This window comes from Canis lupus, chromosome X (genome assembly GCF_011100685.1).
Source record: "Canis lupus familiaris isolate Mischka breed German Shepherd chromosome X, alternate assembly UU_Cfam_GSD_1.0, whole genome shotgun sequence".
Classification (NCBI taxonomy): Eukaryota; Metazoa; Chordata; class Mammalia; order Carnivora; family Canidae; genus Canis; species Canis lupus.
In genome coordinates, this window is record NC_049260.1 from 27,262,342 (window position 1) to 27,281,752 (window position 19,411).

Sequence of the window (19,411 nt, forward strand, 5' to 3'; positions counted from 1 at the left end):
TTTTGAAGAGTGAGAACAATGAACAATACTTTGAGATGTCTGTAACACTATTGAAATATAAAAATACCTGTGATTTCACAGGTACTGCTAGTATTACTCTGGCTTGTTGCCTTTATTCAAAGTGGAAGAAAACACTCAATTTCTACTAGAGGTTGGTAAAAACAAAGAGGTAATTTTTTCCCTATCCAAGTTCATGGCACTCCTTGAATTCTACCAATGGACCTGTGCTTACAAATCTTTGTCCATAGGCTTGCTTTGTTTTAACCTATGACTTCCTTTATGGTTGATAAATTTTCATTTGCATCTTCTTCATTTACAAAGACCACTTTGGTGGCTAAGCCATCATTAAACTCATTATACCATCATGCTTAAACCTATAGATGTTATCTAGTTCCCCTGCTACATAGTTGAGGCAACAGTGAATTTTCTACCTTAAATTGTATACCTAATTGACTGCATTCTATACTTCATTTGCTTCCAACATAAACTAACCTTAATGGATGTCCACTGCTATTTGAATTTGTTCTGGGAATTTTCTGCTCATATTTCTGATATCTTACATTTTCAAAGAGAAGGGTTTAAAATAATGTAACTTTAAGGCTCCAGACAGTTTTAACAGACTTTTTTTTTCTTAAATTGTGTACTTTCTTTCATATGTGTACATGGACTAAAAACATGAAATATTTACAACAGCTGCATTTAAAACCCATTGCAAGCTGAGAATACTGATGTCAACTTGAATAGTCATCTTATTTTTCACCTGTGCAATAAATAACTTCTATTTCCCGCTGACTTCTCCTTGGGTTGCAGTGAAAGCATGCCATTGATTAATAATAGTTTCATGATTACAGCTCTCCCACAATTGTTAGGTTAACATATTCTTTATAATTTTTTTACCTTTATTTGCTACTGGATGCTTGGAAATAGCTGTTAGTGTATTGGTAGAAAATGTACTTCTATTTTATTACGTTTTTTACATTTCATAAAATTTAAATGATACAAAAATCCTAAGGAAGTATGCCACAAACCTGATCTCAGTGGAAATTTAAATATGCTAACATTTATTTTTAAAATGTAGCATGAAGTAGACAACTTTAAAAGCTAAGTTAAAAAAAAACCTCAAGGAAGCTGATCTTGAGTTTTTTAAGCATAAAAGTGCAATATTTAATGTAGGTCAAAATGTTTAAATGGGAGAAATATTTACAACACATTACAGCCGAACCCCTAGCTGTAATTAACCTACAATTTGTGTAATATTTCACCACAGTGTCAGCATATACCACTTTCTTAACAACTTAGAAGGATCTAAAATTTTAGAGCTTATTTGGCATAATGCCCTATCTTTATAAGTTCTGATTTTTATTTAGAAGTCAGTAACAGATCAATTTTTCACCTGAATTTTTAAAAACTTGTTATCAGAGAAAATACTAACATGTTGTATTTAAACATTACATTACATAATAAAGAAAAAAATCTTCCAACTCATTTAATCTACTTTTTGAATTCAAGTTATTAATTTTGAGAGCATGACATTCAATGTTCCTTAATCTTCTCATTTGTTAACATCTTATTTTAAATTGGATTGACTTTAGTTCAGAAATGATTTTATGCAGGTTTAAACCTGCTCATTGTATAAACATATCAGTTATTTAAGTGATGGTATAGTTGGTGTTTAATGGAGAAATTTCAATGTGGGAAAAAAAGTATATGATTTTCCCGAGGAAGCAGTTACACCACAAAGTTTAGATCTTTATTTTATGTCATCTATATAAAAACTACAATATTTTCTAAGCCAGGGTCTAAAATAACAATGTTTTTAGATGATACTATTATTTTTAAACTTTATCAAGATTTCTCTCTCTCTCTCTCTCTCTGTGTGTGTGTGTGTGTGTGTGTGTGTGTGTAGGTCAACTAATGCATCCCTTTTGTAGAGGAATATGAATTCTATCTACGTTTTGAATAATGCAACGGGAGTAAAGGCGCCAAGAGGAGGTGGGTAAAGACAATGGACCTAATTCTGAAACCTTTCTAATACATCCTCACCAAAGACATTCATCAATGAGTTGTCTTAGCTTTCTGAATATTAAAATCCACCTATTATGTAGATGATAGGTATGAAGCAAGAGCTTGGCAATAAAAGAGAGTTTTCATTGTTCAAAACAATAGTCTCATTTGGTAAGTAAAGGCCAAGTCCTCCCTTATGAAACAGGCAACATTAGCATCAACAACTGGAAGCATAATACAAAATTCCATTTATAAAAATAGCTATGCCTTCCAAGTGTGGCAGCATATATTTGGCTTTCTGTGCTTTCAGGATCTTCCAAGAGAAAGTTAAAAGACAACTGAATTCAATGATAACTTTTCTGGGTTTTTTTCCCTTTATTTTTTAATGTTTAATTCCCCCCCCCTTTAGATTTGACCATTGTCAGCCCAAGTCCCTCTTCAAGCATATACTGATAAATGTAGTGGAATTAAAAAGTTAATAGTACCATCCCAGTTTTTAGCATCATAGTCACATTTTGTAGCTGTTAAAAAAAATCTAGCCAAATAACAGTCATTCCTATAAAATAGTCATTTATAATTTCCTTTTGTCATCTTCTTTAAAATAAATGAGACCCAGCTTGTTAAAATTGGAATATACTGAAGATACTCATCTTTGAACAATCTCATGATATTTAAAAGAAACTTGAAAGTTTAAAATAGCAGCAAAAGCACTGTCTATTGCACTAGCAACAGCTACATGTTTCAGTACATGAGAAACAGAAAACAAATTCATTATTGCTACTGATGAACAGTTGAGGAGCTCCTTAATCTTGGTGCCTTTCACCCTGGTTACAATCTTTCACAGAGTCTTTTTTAGAGGACAGCTTAAATAGCTCTGCTAAAATTTTAGAATTCCTATTTTTAACTGTCATCCTACCTCTTTTTTCTTTCTGCCAGCTGTTTGCAGACCTCCTGCCACCGCAGATTCAGGCTTCCCAGTTTTTCTTGGAGAATACTGGCATCTGTTTTTGAGGACTGTTGAATTATTTCTTCCCCAGTTGCATTCAATACCCTGACAACACTTTGCCGCTGTCCAATGCCATCCTGGAGTTCCTGTAAGATACCAAAAAGGCAAAACAAAAATGAAGCCCTACGTCCTTTTATTTGAGAAAAGATTTAACAATGTGCTACCACATGCGGTTTCTACCGGGAGAGAAAAGAAATAAAAACGCTCCATGTGAAAGTTTCTCTATGAAACTGACATGTCTCTATCCAAAGGCTATGAGACAGAAAGACACCTTTTATGTGTCAGTAAAAAAGCACCCTCTCAGTTCAGCTCCAGTCTTTCTATTTGTAAGGCTTGTCAGCTAGACGATGTTATAATGTCCTACAAATCAATTAGTTGGAAACCTTCTCAAGAGCAAATTCGATTTCTTGTCCCCACAAGGATGTTCCATGTTTAATAGTCTATGAAGTGTTGTAAAATTTCAACATGAAAAAAGTATTTGGATTTCTTAATGACAGTCGATAGGAGAGGTGAAAAAGAACAAACATAGTTTAGTCACAGTATTTTAAAAAAACCTCTAGAGATATTTAAACAAAAATTCATTGCTATATTACAAGGAAATTTATTCCAAATTTGTTTCCATCAAGGTATTTTGCATTATAAAACTACATAAAACTGAAAATTAATTGCTTTCAGGGGCAGCCTATCAAAAAATCCCTAAGGTACAGTGATAAATTTAAAAACAATCTATAGCCACCAGAACAGTTTTATGAGTCACATGGTGTCAAGATTAAATATCTTCTACTTTCTATCCAGAATGAAATTTTAAGAGTATCAGAAAAGAGGTGTCATTAAAAAAGAAATTAGTACAACCAAATATACGTAGAAACAAAAATGCTTTTACCATAACATAATGCTTTTATTTATTTTTTTTTAACATAATGCTTTTAAAAAAAAAGATGATCCAGAATGTTTTAGGCAATTAAAATAATCCAGTACTAAATCTGAAGGTTAGAAAATGAAATAATCTGAGAACTTGCGATCCCTACCATGTTTAAATCAAAAGGACTCACAAATCCTATGTACCAATAGGATGCAGTATGCAGAACACTTTTCTGATAGATGTGATTCTCATAATCTAATATTCTTTTATTTCCCTATCTTTTGAGCCAATACCAAGGACATAGTAAACCCTAGTTCATACTTGCCAAATAAATGAATGGATGCATGTTTTCTGAGACTGGGTCAAATCTCTCTAAGATTCTTATATTCACATAAAGAAATATAAATCTCTCTTTATATTCTTATATTCTATATTCACATAAAGAAATTTTTTCTACTACTTTGTGTAATAGTATTTCGAATACTAGAATTTCTGATAGTATAACTCTAATAGTTAAAAGACTCAATTAATCAGAAAAAATGATAACAAGGCCATTATTCCAGAGACACAGTGCCCAAACGAATATAAAACTATTCAGCTATTCAAATGTTCATAAACTTTCCTCACCATACTCCCGTAAATATAAATGAGATATGCTCTCGCAACCATGTGATATTTCCTTGCAACTGGTTGATTCTGCACCATTAGTTGAATTTCACTCTTTACCATCTATTCACAGCAGTGTTGCGCATGGCACTCACTGTTACTTGCTTAGTAACAGGTACACTCATTCATAACAAACTGTGTCTGTATTCCTATTACACCATACATTCACCAAGGTCAGAGACTGTGTCCTATTCACGACTGTGTCCCTAATGCTTAGTCCAGTATCGGGCACAAGGTTTCAGTAACTATCTGTTCAATGAACACACGTATATATAGATAAAGGAAGTGGGAGAGGAAAGAAGATATATAGTTTCATCATTGCCATGGACTCATTAGCATTAATACTTATCATTTGGCCTCCTAGAGACTCAAAGCAATGAGTTCAATGGTCTAGGTTTCGGGCAGTATGTAATCTAGCAGAACAGGTGAGACACAGTTGGGAAGGATAATTTGTTGTACTACATACAGTATAGAAAGTAAGATGCCTGGTGCCTGGGTGGCTCAGTGGGTGAGCATCTACCTTTGGCTCAGAGTGTGATTCTGGGGTGCTGAGATGGAGTCTCATATCGGGCTCCCCATGGGGAGCCTGCTTCTCCCGCTGCCTATGTCTCTGCCTCTCTCTGTGTGTCTCTCATGAATGAATAAGATCTTTAAAGAAAGAAAAAAAAGAAAGAAAGAAAGAAAGAAAGAAAGAAAGAAAGAAAGAAAGAAAGAAAGAAAGAAAGAAAGAAAGAACGATGCTCATAAATGATGCACTGTAAGAGGGATAATCTCAGTGATGAACAGGGGATGATTCGGAGGCAACGTGAAATATAAAGAAAGGGTAGACTTGAGAAACATGGAGGGTCGGGGGCATGAGGGGATGGCAGAAGGCAAGGGCTATGTTGTAGAATTTCTATGATCTGATTGGGAGTATGGATCCAGGCTCCATGTCGCTGTATGGGAGTGGCAGTTCAGAGAGAGGTACAGCCCTGGGTGTATCTTGGGCCGCGGCACAGAGAGGACGTTGCTTTTCATTATGGAGTTGGCAATGATTTGGATGGCAAAAGAAAATAACTTCAGTTTTAAGTACAGGAGTATCAGAGCCAGAGCTGCATTTCTGGGTAATTCTGAGGCAGAGTTCAGGCTGTTAAGACAGGTATGCAGGGAAAACACTAGGACAAGATTCTGGGAGATTGTTATCGAGGTAAGACTAGACTTTTGATAATGTTCCAGAAAGGGAAAGATTAAAACCAATACAGCGTCAGAGCAGAAGCTACAGGGGTTGCAAACTAGCTAGATCGTGCAATCACGTAGGACTACTGAAATGGGAAAAATCTTTGCCTAAAAGACACAAGTCAGGAAAGAGGAGAAAGATTAAGACTCTAATTTGCACCTTCAGTGGCATCCAATATCCAACCTATTAAAAAAATGCATGGAGTTCCTATTAGATTTGTGCTATAGCACTGCTACTCAAACTTCAAAGTGCACAAGAATTTTCTAGAGAACTTGCCACACTGTTGATTCTGGTTCAGTGTGTCTGGGGATGGTCAGATACTCTCTACTTCTAACAAGCTTCATGGGGATGCCAATACTGCTGGTCAGAATGCCACACTGAGTAGTCAGGTGAGAGAATCTTTGTTGAGTAATCAAAGAATTCTTGTCTGTGGTTTATAATGCTATAAACCAAAGCTGTTTCAGAATTTTTATATCAGCCCCTTTGCCTTGTATTTTTGATCTTAGTCCTTCTACTTGATGGCTGATGGCTGCAGTGACTTTTATAACCCAATTGTAGAATCAACAAGGGTTTTATTATTTCTATTTCCCAGATAAGAGAGAGAATTGGATAGCTAGGAATAAGCAATCATTTAAAATTGTTAGATCTAAATCTCATTTATATAGAGTCTCAAACCAGGGCTTTCAGGTTTTTTAATTTTGTGAAAGAAGAGTTCATTAAATAGTATACTGCATTTGTGTGAGAAGATTTTGTAATCAGGAGAGGTATTTACAGTATATGATATACTTGAGGAGAGCTTTCAGTAATAAAGGGTAAGAGAGTGAAATAATGGATCGAAACAGGAAGTAAGAATTTTGTACGCAGTGTTTTACAGTTGGCCTCTGAGCTCGAAGAAGATAAAATGTGATGTAACAAATTAAATGTAAAACCTCAATCAACTTTATTCACTTAGGGAAAAACAAATCAATTTTAATTCTATAGCTTCTAAATATTTTAAGCACTAAATTATTCACCACCAGTGAAATTTCCAAGCTTTGATATCATACTAGTATTCTGTTGTCATACGCATCCTTATCTATTTCTCTGGCAATTAACATCTAGTTTTAGTTTTGGACAGAAAGAGAATCATAATTAAATCTATTGGATCATTCATCACAGTTAGAAAGCTTATTGTGTTTTGATTCTGATATGAAAGTATCATTCTTAATAAGGATTCCATATCAGACTTCCCCAGGGAACTTTTTCAAAATATAAAAGTCCAGAGCTCTACCATTAGCTGACTGCATCAGAATCTCTGGAGGTAAGGGGACAAAGAAGTACAAAATAGATTCACTATTAAAGAAAGAGTAGTCAAGAGACACATGGAAGGAGCGAATGAATAGGAGAAACGTGTTTTAGAGTTACTGCATTATCTCAACCTCTAATATGATTTTTAAATTGATAAATGCTCCTAAATTATAGAAATGACATATACATTTAAGTCCCTCGAGTCTGGTAAAATTGAGGGAAAGTAAGAGAAGTTATAAGCAAGGAAGGAGCTGCTACATTTTTATAGAGGAGAGAATATGAGGCAAAAGCAGCTGGTAGATTTTATACAAAAACATTACATACATTTTTTTAAAAAGTATATTTGCCAAACTTTTCAAAACTGAATGAAAGCACAAGAAATGGAACATAAAATGTGACCAACAAAGAAAAAGAATAAGCTAATAAGCAGTTATGGGAAATTGTACAATGACAAATTGGATAAGATAGGGAGGGAGGAGATAAAGAATTGCCCAAATACCAAAATTAGGAAGAATAGGAAAACAGAAGAGAAAAAGTGATTGGGAGAGAAGATCAAGACTGAGGGAAATGAAAGGGAAAAATAACCAAATCTTCATTGAGCAAGTAGATGTGTCAAGGATGCAATCTTAAGATTTAATTGTGATTTTGTTAAAGATTTCCTTGGAGAGTCCCTGGGTGGCGGCTCAGTTTGTTGAACATCTACCTTTGGCTTAGGTCATGATCCCAGGGTCCTGGGATGGAATCCAGCATCGGGACTCCCTGCTCAGCAGGCGGTCTACTTCTCCCTCTCCCTCCCCCACTCCCTACTCCCACTAATACTTCCTCTCGTGCTCTGTCAAATAAATGAAAATCCTTTAAAAAGAAAGGAGGTGGGGTGCCTGCGTGGCTCAGGCAGTTAAGCATCTGCCTTCAGCTCAGATCATGATTCCTGGGTCCTGGGATTTAGCCCCACATCAGGCTCCCTGCTCAGTGGGGAGCCTGCTTCTCCCTCTGCCTCTGCCCTCCCTGCTTGTGCTCTCTCTCTCTCTCTCAAATAAATAAATAAAATCTTGAAAAAAAAAGATTTCCTTGGAGACAGATCAATCACTGACTCCATTCATTCACTAGTCAAACGAAAATATGTAAGAATATGAACATTATGGACACTGGCTGGCAAAACTTCCAGAGAAAATTCTACTGTGTGATTTCATAAGAACAGGATACGTTATCTTTCACCTACTGCTTTACTCTTTCTGTCCTGCTTAAGATCATTCCCACTGTTGTCTCTCTGTCAATCCCTAGAATTTAAGTAAGATTCTGAAAAAATGGTTTCTGGTCCTTTTCGCAAAGATAAATTAAACGAGTTTGTTCTTTATATTAAGAGTACATAGTTGCCACTGTCTTTAGAAGTTTTGGTATGCCTCAGAAAGTATCTTTCAAATTTTATCAGATGACAGATTTTTGTAAGGAAGCAACAGAAATGGACAAATACCCAAAGCAGACAGCTGACCCAGAGGCAAGACACATTCAACCTAGCCCATTCATAGATGGCTTGACTCCATCCTGATGGAAGACCTGATGACCCTGGGAGAGGATCTCGTGATGACTGTCACAAGGGCTGAAAGGTGGCTGAAATTTGGGAAATGCAGGAGTTAAAAGGGGGGGGGGGGAAACAGGCAAGGGCAGAAAAATGGTGTATCTAAAAAAGGAGTAAGTGGTGCTTGGGTGGCTCAGTTAGTTAAACATCTGACTTGGGCTCAGGTGGTGATCTCTAGGGTGGTGGGATTGAGCCTCGCTTTGGGGTCTGTATTCAGCGGGGAGCCTGCTTCTCCCTTTCCATGCCCCTCCCCTCACTCATTTCTCTCTCTCAAAGAAATAGATAAAATCTAAAAAAAAATGGAAAAAAAGGAAATGTGGCCTAGAGAAATGATAATTTTTGAGTGAAGAATGACAGTTGTAGGAGGCAAGAAGCATGGCCAAGTTTGGACACCTAGAATGAGGGTATGGAGAATGATGCCTATCTATGAACCACAAGGTAAAGTCCAAACACTAGCCTACTGAGGAAGGCCTAAAGGGGCTCTGCAGTCTCTTCTCCTCTCTGCTGTTGGAGCCTGCTTGCCTGCTGCTCCCCACTTTCAACCTAGGCTAAATGGCCTTCCACTTACTTGATGATCCCACTAAGTTTTGCGAGTCAAAGTCATTACTCACCTGTCATGCTCAGATAAAATGTTTCCTCTTTTGCTGGACCCTCTAAGACCCCATTGGGAGTGCTCAGTGCCTCTCCACTGTGTAAGTATTTACAAAATATCTCTATTTAGTGTCATTCTTTGGTAGCAGTCATGTCTCTATTAGACTTTACAGCTGAGGATTATGTAATACTTAAATCATTTTCTCTTCTTTTGACCATAAAATAAGAATCCAAATTTGAGGTGTATCTCAGACACAACTTTCATCTGAGGATCTACAAGTCTTTTATTAGGAATTTGCAAGATAAGTCAAATCAATGAGGAACAGTCTTTACAAATAATCGACCCAAAATAAAATGCACCATGTTTTCCTACTCTTTCTCCTGGTCTAATTTTATTTGCTTTTCAGTAAACATTTATTGTGCCTGACTAATAATAATGCCAAAACCATATGTATGTTTTTGTCAATTTGTTGCAGGAATTAGAGGCAGAAAGGGGGGGATCTTGTTAGATTTTTTCTAAGACCCCTTTTTCCTGAGTGGTATGATAGCAGATATGCTCCTTGACAGGTACACTTCCCTAACTGCTCCTCATAATGTTTTCTATAAAAGAATGAGAATTCCTTTTAAAACTAGAATTAGACTGTTACTTTTCCCAAGCAAACATCCTGCCAATGAACTAAAGGAGAATTATGTACAGTAGCGATTTATTTTAATGGGGTATTTACCTAATATCAAATTACAATTAAATTTCCTTTGGATGTGTTTATCTCATCCACATCAGTGATATATACAGTCATTATTATCTGCTATTAATGTGGATACCAAATGGATTCATCAAAGTGCTTTTAAGTACTACACGCTTTGAAAGGTTATCTCAGGCTTTTTTTTTCTTCCCTATGAAATAATGCCCTGGGCAGAAAATCCCAAAAATATACAATCCTTAACTTCAAGCAGAGATTACAAAGGAAGAAAAAAGTATATATGAAGTATATGTGTTAAATCTCTGCCTTTGGGGCTCTGATATTGGAGATAGCACGCTAAATCTGTCCTCAGACATGATTTGGCATTAGAACTTAGGAAGTTTCAGTGGGGGCATGCATGCATTCTACTCTCTGAAGGTATCTGAATTAGTGGTCCTTCCTAAAGGACACTATTATTATAAAGCACACAACTTGGCAAAGTTAACAGGTTTTACTGAGTTAAAAATCAATGATAGGCTTTTCTAGGTTCAGAGATTTATTTGATCTTTCTTGGTTTCCAAATCATTCATTAGAACTAATCAGGAACATTTAAGAATTATTTTTCCTCTCTATTTACATAGATTTGTTGTGAAAACAAAATGACATTTCTCTGATCAAAAGGAGGTTATTTTCTATGGTTTTGCTTGTTTTTTTTAATGGAAATGAAATTAACATACAGCGTTATATTAGGTTCAGGTGTATAATACAATTTAACAATTGTATACATCACTCAATGCTCATCATGATTAAGTGTGGACGGGCACTGAGGGGGGGAATTGACAGGATGAGCACTAGGTATTATAACTCAATGTTGGCAAATTGAACTCCAATAAAAAATATACAAAAAAGGAAAAAAAATCATTATCTATTTCACCCATTCCCCCACTCACCATTCAAGCATCCATCCACAGAGAAATAGATACAGATGTAGTACATATATACAATGGAATATTACTCAGCCATAAAAAAAGAATGTGATCTTTCCATTTGCAACAACATGGGTAGATCTATTGGGTATTTTGCTAAGTTAAATAAGTCAGACAGAGAAAGACAAATGCCATATGATAACACTCATATGTGGGATTTAAGAAAAGAACAAACAAAGGAAAGAGACAAAAACAAACAAACAAACAAAAACTCCACCAGATTCTTAAATATAGAGAACATGCTTGCTCTCTTACTAAGAGATCCTGGTAATAGAACATTATGACTTCAGCCATAAATTTCTTTCTAAAAGTTATTAGGGTGGTTGTAAAAACATGTGAGATATTTCATCATGGAACATATCGCATGCAACCAGAATATGCTCACTCTAAGACAGAATATTTGAAAGGAAGCATAGATCATTTTAAAATTCCTTCTGCTTTCTAGAGGTTTTATCAATTTGGAGCCACACAAGTATTTATTTGAATGCCATTTGCTGGATATAAAAAGCTTAGCAATTGCATGAAAAAGCAACATAACTGTTTTTAAAAAGCAAGATGATCTGTAAATGGAATTAGAGCTGGAAATATTTGATTAAAAGTCAAATAACACTGGCTTTGAAAAGTCGTAGTTCCTATTGCTACTTGCCATGCTTATTAAGTATTTTCACTAAGCGAGGCACTCATTGCCTAAACAACTATTTACTGAGTGCTTCCTATGGGCCAGGCACTCTGCCAGGTGGTGGTTATTGTTGCCTGCAGTAGAAGGAATGGTAAATTGGAGAAGCTCTGGAGTAAAAGTAGGAAGACCAAGTAGATGTCACTGTAGTTAAGGTAAGGGAAATGGTGGTGTGGACTGGGAAGCAGTGGTAGAAATATAGAGAAGTGGTTGGAAACAATTGATATTTGGGAGGTAAATGGGATTTAGCCATTCACTGGAGATGTGAGGGAAGGGAGGGATATCAGCTGGGCCATTGGGGGATACTGGACTGAACTTCAGAGGAAAAATTAGGTTCGAAAATAGAACTGAGATCACTATTGGCAGAGCTAAATCTCAGATTTGTCATATGGGTTTGGCTCTGAATGTGGCTGAATTCCCCATTTTCATTGAAAATAGTAAGGGTAACTTCAAAAGAAGGATTTGTAATTCAAACATATTTTGGGACTTCCTGAATATTTGCCTGACAACTGCTACATAAGAATGTAAGAGGAGTGATTTTGTCATTACTGACCAATTGCTATCTCTTAGACCCCTACATTTTATTTTCATTTGCTGGCAAAGAGATCCATAGGTCTTTCCCGAGACTCACATCATGTAGAAAGTTCAGAGTCAGTATGATTCCTTAGAATATTTGAAAAAAAAAGAGTATTGCTCTCATGAAGTTGCTTTTATCTACCCATCCTAAGTTCTATCCATCCACTGCTAAATATCAATGGGCAAAGAGGATTTAAAAATATATTCATGCCTCTACTTAAGAAATCAGGAATTTAACTTTTCCCTTTCAGAGACTCCCTCTTTTTTGTATGTGCCTTTAACTTTGGCATAATCTCTGAATGATTGCTTAATGTAGGTAAAATGTTCAATGAGAGTATCATCTTCAATGTGATTCGCTTCAACAAATACTTTGGTAACCTATTCTGTATCTGATGCCTTTCAAGCAATAAAATAAATCTTGTCTTTTCCTGTCATTACTCAACTTAATGGAGGAGAGCATAGTTAGAGAATAACTATACACATGCTGTATTATAACACAGCTAGGGGGGATGCTATGTGAACAGGATAGATCAGTTGTGTGATTATGAGTATGACGATATATGTACACATGTCTATATTTGGGAGACGGGAAAAGAAACTATAAATATCATGGTAATTAAAATTACACGTGACTGAGGATAGTCTCCTTCATTCTTTATATTGCCAGGCACAGTACTGGGCATTGTTTACCTTAATAATTGCTCTAGAAATATTTGTTGATAAATTGAATGCAAGACTAGGTAAGATATTATAGTACTCTTGAATGGCTTCCCACTTGAGAAAGATTTAAAAGTAAGATTCTGAAATATATACAACACCCCAATATGGAAAAGAGACATTAAAAAATAATTGTGTTTTTATAAAAGTCTTGTCTTTACCACAAATAACAAGTTATCAGGGTAGGGTTTAGTTTTTCGTGCTCTTGAGAATGGAAAGGCCCAGAAATAAAATAAAGAGGGATAAAGACAGATCTCTGTGTCTAACATCAATTAATTGATTCTAAGCATTTAGCTCAGATTACAGAACCCCCAAGACATCAACTAACAATTCACCTCTAAGCACATGTTGGGCATCACTAAGCCTTCTATGTCCCTCTCATCAAGTTATATAGGCATTAAAAAACAAGCTACTTTTTTTTTTTTTAAACCTCACTTTCTGAGGTTGGCTTTCTTATTTTCCAACTCATTATCTGCTACTGGGTAATGCTCTTCTTCATGGAATTAGATGAGAAAGTGAGATGATAAAACACATCTGTGTATCTCTTACTGACTGATCATATCCTCTGGAAATCAGACGAATCAGGCAAAATAATGGGTTCTCTCTATTATTAACATATTTGTACAATGTCAATAGTTTGTACCTTATTGAACTACATACAAACCAGAGCAACCTAAGAGTAAAAGAGCCAGAGGATTTTAGGATATCTCCTGTTAAAGATTCCAGAATTATCCACGTGATTCCCTAAAAGATCAGAGATAGCTATAAAAAAAAAGGTGAAAACCAACTCTAGTGGTTTTGATTTCCTTACAAAATATATTTTGTGGAGAGGAAAAGATTCAGTTATCAAATGTTAATGCTTTCTAAATTCTTTATCTCTAGTGATGCTTCCTTCTTAACTATTGCCTAGCTTTCTGCACATTTTCATTTGATTTGAACCTCAAAGGAAACATTTCGGAGTCAACATTAACATAATTCTGAAATGAGTTTTTCTTGTTGACTTATTTGAAATGACGTCTATATTCTCCCACTGACCCATCCACATTCTTACCACAAGTTCATCTGGGTTTTATCCCTTATCTTTCTCTTCCCTAGTTCAAATTCTACTGATCCTGTTAGACCTGTTGACCAGTGAATTCTACCATAGTTTTCTCCCCAGTGGAGTTGTTCACCATATTTCACCTATGTCAGTAACACATTCTCTGAACTGATTTCCCTTAACCTTCCACACTCTAAAACATCCTATATATATAGTCTTTGCACACTAATTCTCCTGATGGACAGCTCTGAGGGTTATTTCCTGCTGAAATATTCATATTGAATCCCCAGTAACTGCCTGATGAAGCCCCAAACAGCTTGCATAACATTCAGAACCTCGTAGTATTTCTTGGAAGAAACCTTCCTAGGCTTCTCAAAGTGACTTGCCAATTCCTCAGCCATGGCTTCAGCACAACTGGACAACTTACAGTGATACCTTCGCTTTTCTGCAGACCTTTGCCCATTTTCTCTCTATCACAAATGCCCTCACTTTTTTTCCTCTCTCTCTCTAGTACTTAGCACATGCTAAATGGTTGTGCCTTAAACATGTTTGTTAAATTGATAAAGACATATTCCAAATACCAGGTCTCTTACAAATAGACTTTCAACTAGAACTTGTCCTGTTAGATCTTACTACATATCCATTGTGTCTACTTTAGGATGTTTTTCATAGTCTCTATAAAATTAAGCATCTTTATTTTGATTGAAAGTTTTTGATTTTTTTCAATGCAGGAATACTATCTTCTTCATCTTTTGAACTTTCCACCAGGTTAATTAGTAAAAGTCTGTTGACCAAATGAATAAACATAATACATATAGTAAAAATGATTAAGGTATCTTTCTATATCTTTAAATACCTAATAGGCTTTAAGCAACAAATTAGTGTGGATGGCTCTGAAGAGGCTCTTTGCAGCAGCTGGTCAAAGACAATTAAAATATTCAGCACTCCATATTAGTGCCAATGATGGCCATGGAGCAGTGCTTTTACAAAGCCAAGGCACTGCTTCCAAGCGGCAATGACGCTTTACACTAGGGTCTTTAGAGAAAATAAAAAGAAACCAAGTAGGACAATGTCTCTATCCTTCCCAATTTCCAAGTTATACCAGTAACCTCAAAGTAATATTACTTTCACCCAATAAGAAGGGCACTGTCTTCAACAGATATGATCTCTGTTCATGAATGGCCAATACATGAAAAGAAGTTCAATCCTGTTAGTGATCGGAGTGATACAAATTAAGACCATGACAAGATACCACTTTATATCCCATAAAATAGCACAGTTAAAAAGAACTGTTAAGATCAAACGTTGGTGAGAATGTAGAGCAAATGGAGCTCCCCAAGATGATGCTTAGAGTGTACAATGACAAAGCCATTTTAGAAAACTGTTTTCCCAGTATCCTATAAAGCTAAATACTTGACCTAGCTGTTCCACTCCCAAAAGAAATAACACTCACAAAAAGACTTCTCCCCAAACATTCATAGCATTTTTATTCCTACTATCTCCAAACTGAAAGTAGCCTGACTGTTCACCCACAGAAGCGACAGACAAATCATGGTGTGTGTGTGTGTGTGTGTGTGTGTGTGTATACATTAAAATTATATATACATAATTTTAAGAAGGGAAGAAAAAGGGAGAAGGGGCAGAGGGAGAAGGAGAGAAAGAATCTTAAGCAGCACAGGGTGGGACATTCGATCTCACAATCCTGAGATCATGACCTGAGTCGAAATCAAGAATCAGATGCTTAACCAACTGCACCACTGCTGTGCCCCAATTCATAGTATATTTTTACAATGAAATATTAACCAGCGATAAAAAGGAATGAACTACTGGTATACTCACAACATGAATGAACCTCAAAAATATTATGTTGATCAAAATACTACATACTGCATGATTCCATTTATATGAAATCAATCATAGACTAAACTAAAGTATGGTGATAGAAATAGAAGTAATCGGTGCCTATAGGGGTAGGAATTGAGTAGAAGATGGCAAGAGGTGATCGGAATATTGTGACTGAAGTACTGGTTTTAGAGTAAAAGAAAATGATGAAGCTAAATTGAACACATTATCTATTTGTTTCCCAGATCCAGGGGCATCCTCTACATTTCCTCACAAACTCACTACAGTCATACAGAGCAAGAAAGCATGAAATAAATTACAGAACAAAATCTGAATACTACTCAAAATATCCTGACAGATTGAAATGAACTAAATTTAACAGGTTCAGATTTTTTGTAGGAATCAACTCTTCCTCCTCTCTCAAATAAATCTGTTTCATCTTATATAAATTTTACTTCTATTAAGAAATAAGAACATGTCACTTGCAAGTACTTCTCTCTCCTCAAACACTATTTTAGCCATGTTAACAATGAAAATACACAAGTTTAAATTCTTTCTCTCCTACTTCACACAGCACCTGTAGATATTTCTTATGCAAGAGAAGAACTAAGACAATCTCATTGGTAAACCTCAGTCATTTGCAGACAGAATTTATAAAGGTTCAGAAGACGAATCAGGTTATATAGGTTCTATTTAGACAAGCTAGAAGACAAGTAAAGCGGCATCTGTATTTTAGCAAAGTGTGCATATGTGCGGTGTGGTATGTTTATTAGGGTCAGCAAGGGGAAAAAACATAATGATCCCCTGATCTTACATTTTATTTTATTTTTTTTAATTTTTTTAAAATTTTTATTTACTTATGATAGTCACAGAGAGAGAGAGAGAGAGGCAGAGACATAGGCAGTGGGAGAAGCAGGCTCCATGCACCGGGAGCCCGATGTGGGATTCGATCCCGGGTCTCCAGGATCGCGCCCTGGGCCAAAGGCAGGCGCCAAACCGCTGCGCCACCCAGGGATCCCCTGATCTTACATTTTAAAAGATAAAATGGCTCAAGAGGCCTTTGAGGCTTTCAAGAATAAAAATTTGACAACATAATAGCAAATGTTCCCAATAAGTATTTTTTAAAAGTGTGTGTGGGGGGGTGTTTAACAAGACGCATGCCACAACACAGAGCTCAGATTCTACAAATGTATAAACATGGGATAAAATAAGGAATACATAAATGAGGGCAAATTGTAAAAAGAATATAGAACTGCATAGACAGTGAGAAAAAGGCAAGCCTGAAATTGAGTCTTGGGATAATGTTAAAAAAAAAAAAAACACCCAGGGCCTTTTCACTTCCACTTGGAGGAGGAAGAATCAGAAAGACATAGGTTCGGTGATGGGGGCAGAAGGGAGAAGGTAGGGGTAGAGATGACAGAGAAAGCAAAACTGCTCAGCTCCTCTACTTGTCTGCTCTGTCAGGGAGAATGTTCATCAGACTGGAAAGGCATAACTGTATGAGGGAAATGAAGCCCAAAATAGGTGAGGGAATTTTATAGAGCACCTTGCTGCTCTAAATGAGCTAAAATCTCTGGCCCCAGACCAATTATAACCCAGGGAAATGAGAGAACCTGCACAATATGGGCCTAGCCTTCTGTCAGTGGTCTTTGAGGAACTATGTTAACACTGGAGATGGGCAAATGTCATCCCAATTTTCAAAAATGGGGAGAAGTAACATACTGGTTTCCATTTCTTCCTGTTAAAGAGCATTTCTGGATGAGGAGTAAAAGAATATCCGTTAATGAAGAAAATGGAGTCAGCTAATTTGGGTTATGGCAACTTGTTCTTAGGGTGGACACGTGCCTGGGTTTGGGGTTTCATCTCTTTTGCAGTAGGAAAACTGCATCTCATATTTCTATGCCACTTAAAACAATTTCTTTCTCAGTTAAGAGAATTGTCCCCCATTCCTAAAATGAAGTAACTATGTAAGTACTTCATTATGTCCTACAAGGAATAGCATAATGTCAAATTGTCTACCACCTAAACAAGTTAGAGGGCCTATTACTAGGGATGAATGGAGACAATGGTCTGATGCATGAACCACCTTGCATATTTGACATGGAAAAAAAAAAGTTTACACAAGAAGAGAATAAGAGAAAATAAGATGCAGAAGCACCGAAGAATCTACATAAGAGGGAGACTTCTGAAAAGAGAGGCATGTGAAAATTAGACTAGATGAATGTCCAGGAAAAGGTTAAGTGTGATCTCTGGGAAATGAGGTTGTTAGTATTTCGTATGCTTTTTTGTTTTTTTTTCCATCATTGGAAACATATTTTTCCAATAAAAAGGTATGCTTTCTTTAATCAGAAAAAAGTGCTATATTCATTTGGAACATAAATTAATATAATCTAACCCCCAGAAAATATTTTATCTAGATTTATTACTTAAGAGTAAGAAAACAAACAACATAACCTTTTCTGGTACTGCATTTTAATTATTCAACTGTAGTATTTTTATGTAAGATTATCTTGCTTTATCTGCTAAGATAGCAGCACCTGTAAAATATAATTCACTGCATTATTTGCTCAAGTAAATACTGTTAAAATTACTTTTGGATATAGCCATGTATAGTAGACAAAACATCATACACAGTAATCATGCATAGCTAATTCATCACTTCTCAACTAATATTAAGCTCTTCTAATATCTTCATTTCATAGCTTTCTTAAATTTTTAAAAGATTTTTATTTATTTATTCATGAGAGACACAAACAGAGAGAGGCAGAGACACAGGCAGAAGGAGAAGCAGACTTCATGCAGGGAGCCCGACGTGGGACTCAATCCCGGGTCTCCAGGATCACGCCCTGGGCTGAAGGCAGCGCTAAACCACTGAGCCACCTGGGCTGCCCCATAGCTTTCTTTAATGGCATTTTTCTATGTATAGTTTTGAATCCATCATTTTGTACTATGAAAATGTCAAGGAAGGAAGGTGATTAAAAATTCCATAGGTCCAGTTTACTTGATGCCCTGTGAACATGCTGCCTTTTAAAAGGACAATTTAGAATAACTATAGCAAATGTACTTTAGGGAAACAGCTGGAAACAGCTCTGATTTTGTTTTGCCATCTCTCCAAAAAAGGCTAATAAAGAACATCATGATATGGAGGCATTTTCTCAAAAACTCCCACCTATATCATCCTTTTCCCATATTTATGCTCTTTTTTCTTATCCTTATCCCTAATATAAAACTTTAGTCTGTATCTCCCTGGTTCTATTTTTTCTGTTATTTCATTTTATAGGTTGAAATTTTGTTATACACTGTCTTGAATCCTTCGTGAATTAAAGAAGAACATAAATAAATAAGACCTAAAACTTGATTTGCACTTTTACATAAGCACTTGAGATGCTTTCATCAGTAGAAAGGAACAAATAAGGTTAGTTTTATACTCTATATTTAAAGCTAATATCACATTCTCAATGTGAAAAGGAAGTTATCTTTAAAAAAGGAAGAGGATCAATCTGCAACATTTGCAAAACATTCTAGGTTCAGCAACAACTTAAGTATCTACCCCATCTCTCCTGGTGTGATCCTTTGCTCAAACTTGGAATGCCATGTGTCATAGAGAAAATCTAATTGTGTCAAACAGGCCAAGATATTATTAATACTATGCTAAGGGAATGATTACAATGATTGTATTGTGATAAT

The 19,411-nt window shown here is 35.9% G+C and overlaps 1 protein-coding gene across 1 annotated transcript in view; it reads right to left on the reverse strand.

Moving 5' to 3' along the window:
- DMD (dystrophin) overlaps positions 1-19,411 on the reverse strand; it is a 2,084,073-nt gene that overhangs the window by 806,364 nt on the left and 1,258,298 nt on the right. Inside the window, 1 exon segment of the mRNA NM_001003343.1 lies at positions 2,921-3,096. Within this exon segment, the coding sequence (NP_001003343.1) occupies positions 2,921-3,096 (176 nt within the window).